Source organism: Syngnathus typhle, linkage group LG13 (genome assembly GCF_033458585.1).
Source record: "Syngnathus typhle isolate RoL2023-S1 ecotype Sweden linkage group LG13, RoL_Styp_1.0, whole genome shotgun sequence".
Lineage (NCBI taxonomy): Eukaryota > Metazoa > Chordata > Actinopteri > Syngnathiformes > Syngnathidae > Syngnathus > Syngnathus typhle.
The window spans coordinates 12,035,474-12,041,571 of record NC_083750.1 but is presented as its reverse complement, the minus strand read 5'-3'; the positions used below and the strand labels follow the sequence as shown (position 1 = coordinate 12,041,571).

At 45.0% G+C, this 6,098-nt stretch overlaps 1 protein-coding gene across 1 annotated transcript; it reads right to left on the bottom strand.

The window, feature by feature from the left end:
- Nucleotides 1-551: 551 nt before the first annotated feature.
- LOC133165798 (retinal homeobox protein Rx2-like) lies at nucleotides 552-3,035 on the bottom strand. The gene is made up of 3 exons (XM_061295689.1): nucleotides 2,569-3,035; nucleotides 1,305-1,555; nucleotides 552-1,136 (listed from the first exon to the last, which is right to left on the bottom strand). The coding sequence occupies exons 1-3, from the start codon at nucleotides 2,891-2,893 to the stop codon at nucleotides 696-698; spliced, it is 1,017 nt and encodes a 338-aa protein (XP_061151673.1). The 5' UTR covers nucleotides 2,894-3,035; the 3' UTR covers nucleotides 552-695.
- Nucleotides 3,036-6,098: the final 3,063 nt, after the last annotated feature.

The following is a 6,098-nucleotide window of genomic DNA, read 5'->3' as shown; positions in this document are numbered from 1 at the left end:
TGTGAATCAGGTCATGAAAAGGCTTTTTTTATTCTGGGGCGACTGAGGACATTCCGTCTATGACTGAGGATCTGGACTTAATCGCTTTAAAAGTAGTCATTAGGTGTTAAGAGGCAGGCTTGTCTTGTTTAAATTAGCCTCTGAGTGGCCGGATTACGCTCTTTAACTTTGCAGCAGGCTTCTTCTTGCGCCATTGCTGTGCTGTGCGTGCCACCAAAATGGGAAAGAAAGTACAAATGCTGCAATTCAAGTCAATCGGAGTGTCGAAACTGGGCCTGCCCGGTGCTTAGTGCACGGGCCCCCCTCTGTCTTTTCCGGCTTGTATTTGTCACACCAAACTAATGAGGCCAACATTTGTACTTTTTTTTTTTTTTTTTTTTTAATATATACTATATATAGAAATGTCTAATCTGTATTCAGTGCAGATGCAAAAAAAGATCTGTTATCATCTCAAATTTATACGATTTAAAAAAAAATATTTACATTAGTCCCATTTCCATCTGGTACTTGTAGCGAGCAAAATGAAAAGGCTCTATCCAGATATGCTCACAACTGTAGACCCCACTCCACCCTTTGGTCTACATGTGTCCACCAAAAAGTGGGTAAGAAACCATCCACAGTCCCTGGATGTAGTCAGCTTAGTTTGTAAACCTTCCCTAGAGCCGCCCCAGGAAGAAGAAAACAAAAAAGGAGGATCACATGTGTTGCCAGATTTTGTCCATGGACTGAATGTGCTCTTTGGCCTTCATCCTGAGTGCGGCGATACTGGAGCTCCTGTCGTCCTCCATGGGGAATTTGTCATTGAAGCTAGGTGGACACGGGTACGGCGGCGGCCCCCCCATGGGCTGCATGCTCTGCACCAGGCCGGCCGGTCCGCCGAGAAAGCCTTGGCCCGGGTAGGCCGGCTGCAGGCCCTGCGGCGAGCCCATGAAGCCCGGGATAGTGTGCATGGGCGTAGCGTTGGGGATGGGCGAGGTGAGCCAGGGGTCCAGGGGCATGGGGTTGCCCGCCGACCCCGCGCCGGGCCCCATCTGGGCCCGATTGAAAGAAAGCATGGGAGAGTCGTGCAGCTTCATAGTGGTGGAGTCCATCTTCTCTTGACGTCGCCATTTGGCGCGCCGGTTCTGGAACCACACCTGGATATAGACATGAAGCTCACTTATTGGAACTCGTGTGTCACTTTTAGTGCCTACAGACTTGGTGTGAGACGAAAGCAGTCTAAAGTACAGAAGATGGGACTGGGTTTAAGATCCCGATCCCCAATCTTTTACGGAAGCTGATGTACACTTAAAATCAGGCCTTACCTGCACCCGGACCTCGGGCAGGTTGACCTTCATGGCCAGCTCCTCACGGCTGTAGACATCCGGGTAGTGGGACTTCTCGAAGGCGCGCTCCAGCTCGTGCAGCTGGTAGGTAGTGAAGGTGGTCCGGTTCCTGCGGTGCTTCTTCTTGTTGTGCTCTTCCTCCACCATGCCCTTGGGGGAGTCCTCAGCTAGGTCCTTTGACATGCTACTCACCTCTCCGTCGCACTTGTCGGCGCAGAACATGTATGACTCTGAAAAGGTAGTTTAGATTTGAATAACCCAACAGCTTCTGCCAAGCACCTCCGGACATAACGTCTAGGTGCATCGAGTAGTGAAATCCCACTGATGTCCTTGGTGGTGGGGCCATACCACGGGGGGTCTCGGTGAGCCCCAAGTGACATGACATCTTTCACTGAATTCCTCCCTTAAGGTAATCCCACAGGAACAGATGCTACCTACTAGTTAAATCCCACTTTAATCCTTCCATGCAGTCCGCATTGTGTCTTCTAAAAACTAAGATGTTTTAAGACAAGGCTTGTGATGATGACATCATGTAGCACGGTAGCTAGATTAGGTCATCGGGATACAGTTTTTGGAATGATTGGGTATATATAACATATTGTGGTTGTCTTTAACGGCAGGGTTTTGGATATATCGTTTTTTTCTTTCTTCACGAGCATGTCACACGGAAAATGGGGGTGGACAATTAACTGGCACACTTGAAAGCTAACATGCTAAAATGGGCTTGTTAGCCATGAACATAGCATGCTTCACTTTATGGCAGGAGAACCGTGACTTCTCCCGGCCAAACGAAAAATAGCTAATGAGAATTTGAAAAATATCGACATTCTTTTGACTTATTGTCGTTCTGCAGGATTTCAGTTATTCCTCACTGTTTCCACTGTAGCTGCCTCAAAGAACTTTTGTTCACAAGTTTGTCCACCGTACAATGATCTTACAAAGAATAATAATTTTAGTTACAAACGGAGACATTTTTCATGTAGACTATCAAATCAATTTGATATTTAAAAAGTATGTTTATTCCTTTCAACTTTTGGCACAAAGTGTTCACCTTTGTTGAAAATCATACAAAAATATTTTTTGAAATAATCACATCTCTTAAATGTCTGAAAGCAAATATATTTTACATTTACAGTATTTGATTTTTCAAATATTCCAGTAGACCAATTCTCTCTCAGAACTTTTGATTTTCCCGCGTGGTTCAACGTAAAATCACGACTTTTATCCCTTTGTCGTGGCTCACCATGATAGGACGAATGTTGGGAGTTATCGGCCCGTTCTGAAAGATGCCCATACGGGTCATGCTTGTCGGAAAGTTGCGAGTCTTGCCGCGTGACCTTCTGCCTGTGGTCGTCATCTTGGTGGTGGTGGTGGTGATGGTGGTCGCGGGCGTGCTGGAGCAGAGAGTCCTGTTCCTTGGCGAAGCCCAGGATGACATCGATACTGTGCACCTTGCCCCCGCTGCTGGACCCGCCGGCGCCTTTTGCCAGGTCATAGTTGTCCAGGCAAGCATCTTCCACCATTGCCAGCGTATCCATTGACAAATGCATCCGACCGAGTCTTTGCATCCGGTGGTGGGAAAGCGGATGGACGGACGGACGCTCAGATCACTTTGGGCTTTCCGCTGTCAAACCCCGATAGATGGACATGTTTATCTTCCTGAACCATTGAACAGTCCAAGAAACAAGACGAGATCTTGTTTACTTTTGCTTCCGGTCAGAGACTGGACATGGCCCGTAGTATGAAGCAAGTCTACTCACGCTATCCGCTTGCGAGCGGCACTTGTTGCTCCACCTTAAGTCCTCTAAATCCCCCACGCCTCCCCACCAAGTGAGCAAATGTGATGACGGCATCCCGTTTTCCACCGCCAAACCAAACTCTCTGGAAAACACACACGCACACAATAGACGGCAAAAAGGAAGACAAACGGTGGAGGGATTAAGAGGTATATTAATTGGGATCCTTCCCCTTTAAGAATGACTGACAGTTGTTTTCTGCCCAAGTAATTGCTCCAAATGTGCGCCGCATTCAGGGCCCAGTCGGAGGCCGTCGCTAATGAAGCCTTGACAAAACTTTCTTTCAAAAAAGCCATTGTGCGCAAGATAAAGGCCGCTAAGCGAGAGTTGTGCGCTAATCCCTTCATTACGCACTCCACAGACACAAGAGATGGATGGACTTTTAACTTCAATGCTTAGCCGCTGGAAACAGCCCCGAATCATTTCCCTTTTCGATTATTTCTGACCAACATGTCAAATGGAACCATTTTAAAAGTTCCTCCAGAAGAAAAGAATGATTTTTTTAAAATATGAATCCATAGTAAGTGGAAAGTGTCTTGAGCTGAGTTGGAATGACTGTCCGACGGTTAGCCACTGATTTTATGGCAGTGATTCAAAATTTGAATCACTGTTGATTTGAATATTTGTCATGAAACAGTGATTCAAAATTTGAATCACTGCTTCATGACAAATATTCATAATGGATGTTACATTTATTGCGATATACGTACATTTATTTGTAAACATTTAAACCATGTGTTCGACAACCGCAATGAATAGAGGCCATTGTAATCATTTGGATCTCACGCAAACGTCACAGAGTCGGTAGTGACACCTAGCGAGTCATTGGTGAGCGAAATTGATAATCATGTTATCACATTAATATATTAAAGCTGTCCCTCTTTGCTTGTTTCCCCCACCATTATCCTAATTGAGTGCAAATTGGTTAAGCGGGCGCCGTGTAGCTACCAAGCATCTTAGTTTTATCAGATGACACTGTAAGCCCGCCACATCCTATTAGCCACAAAGCGGCTAATGGCGGAAAGGCGCTGTGTCAGCTTGCAAGGGAACGGGGGAAGACGAAAGGAGGGAAGCAAGGCAGGAAAAAGAAAGGGGGATGGGGAACAGGAAGACGGGGAGATGATGGCGGGGCGGGGCGGGGCGGGGAGGGCTTACTGCCTGAAAGCTGCCATATATAAATAATTTGTTTATAATTTTTAACAAAATTGTCATGCAATAGTTTACCAAATTATAGTGAACAGTCCTTTCGCCTCATTATAATTGTATCCATCCATCCATCCATCCATCCAATAATATTTTGTCCGTGACATTGAGATGCTTTTATTTTTTTCGTTGGAACGTACGTAGCATACATTTTCCAAGGTGATGCAGCAGGCCAAGTTGTTTGGTGAGCGTTTAAGAAACCTTGAGAGCTTTTCTGCCACTTTATCTTTTAATCTTTTAGTTTGCCAAAATGGGCAAAGGGGTTAAAACCCTTCCTGCATTCATCCAGCTTAGGCTCCCTCCCGTATTGCAGACAGGATTGTTTCTGCTCTAAGACGAACCCTTCAACGTGACGTCGACCGCTGCTGTCCTTTTCATCGTGCTTTCATTTTGGCTTTTGCATTTAATTGACACATTTATTTGAATATCATTCATCAGTGTGCGGCTATTTCTATGTCATTTATTTCACTATACGAATGAAAGTAGCGTTTACAATCTGAATTTAGGTTATGAGGCAATATATCTAAAGTATTTATGTCATTCACTGCGCCTATCTCTGTCAATCTATCTAGCCATCTATCCATCAATTAATCAATCACTGTGTGTAATCCATGTGAGCTGCTGAGAAAAGTGACTTGACATAAGGCGAGTGTTATTAAAAGTTCAAAGGGCACAGGGACTAAGCAGGTGGCTACGATTTAGAAACGCTTTTGTGCCACTGGCAGAGATAGAATAGGGACACTTACCCCCACCTCCCTAGAATATGTTTGGACCGCCCCAGATAATTATCTTTTGGATATTTTCCAATATTTCCCAGAACATTTGCTATATCTTGACTGTGACTATCGACATTTTGGAGAATTTTTGGGCTTTAAAAAAGTCAGGCCTCCCATTTGATAATCTTACATGCAGCTTGGCACACGTCATGCTTGTTCTACTGAACTACTCCTCCGTCCTTTTTACACTTTAATTACGTCCTTTGAGTCTCTTGTCTGTGGAAAAGTAAAGCTTGTTTAACGAAGGTTGGGTTTGAACCGCTGCCACCGAAAAGCTGACGTCAGTCAGCGTAGCCACAGGAGATGTTAATGTGATTAACTAAGTTATTGTTTTAAAGTGCACTGGGCTAAGAGGCCCGTTTAAACAGCAACATCCTGACGCGGGAGCACTTGGCTGAACGGTCCCGTTTGAAACTAATCCGATCTTCTCTGGCCCTCGGCTAATTCGAGCCCAAATAAAATAAACGACACCGAAAAGCCGCCCCGTAAGCCGCGCAGCATCCGTTGATGTCACGGCGCGGTGCAGGAAGTGCACGCCATCACCTTGCTGTTGATGTCAACACAAAGTTAAACCTTTAGAAATAACTGTCCGATCTTTGCCTTGAATCGAGTACACAATGTGAGTACAGACGGATGGACTAAAAATTCTTGGATTTCAAATGGATAGAAGGTTGGACAGACTCCTCAACTCAACTTTATTTCTGGAGCTCTTTGAAACAACCACAGCTGTGTAGAAAATGCCGTTCATCAAGTAAAAAAACTGATCTGAGGCAGCCGACAGGTATCCAGAGGTGGCCGCAAACCTTTAAAGTTACACTTAAACACAACCGGTGGTGCAACACATGTAGACAGATAATAGCAAAATACTCAGTCAATATATTATTTGTCTGTTATTTGCACTTCAACATTATTGCAACTTCTGTGTCATCCCTAAAGTACGTGTAGTATGTATGTATGTATTATACTGCCCCCTAGTGGACCATGCACATTGTGTGTGT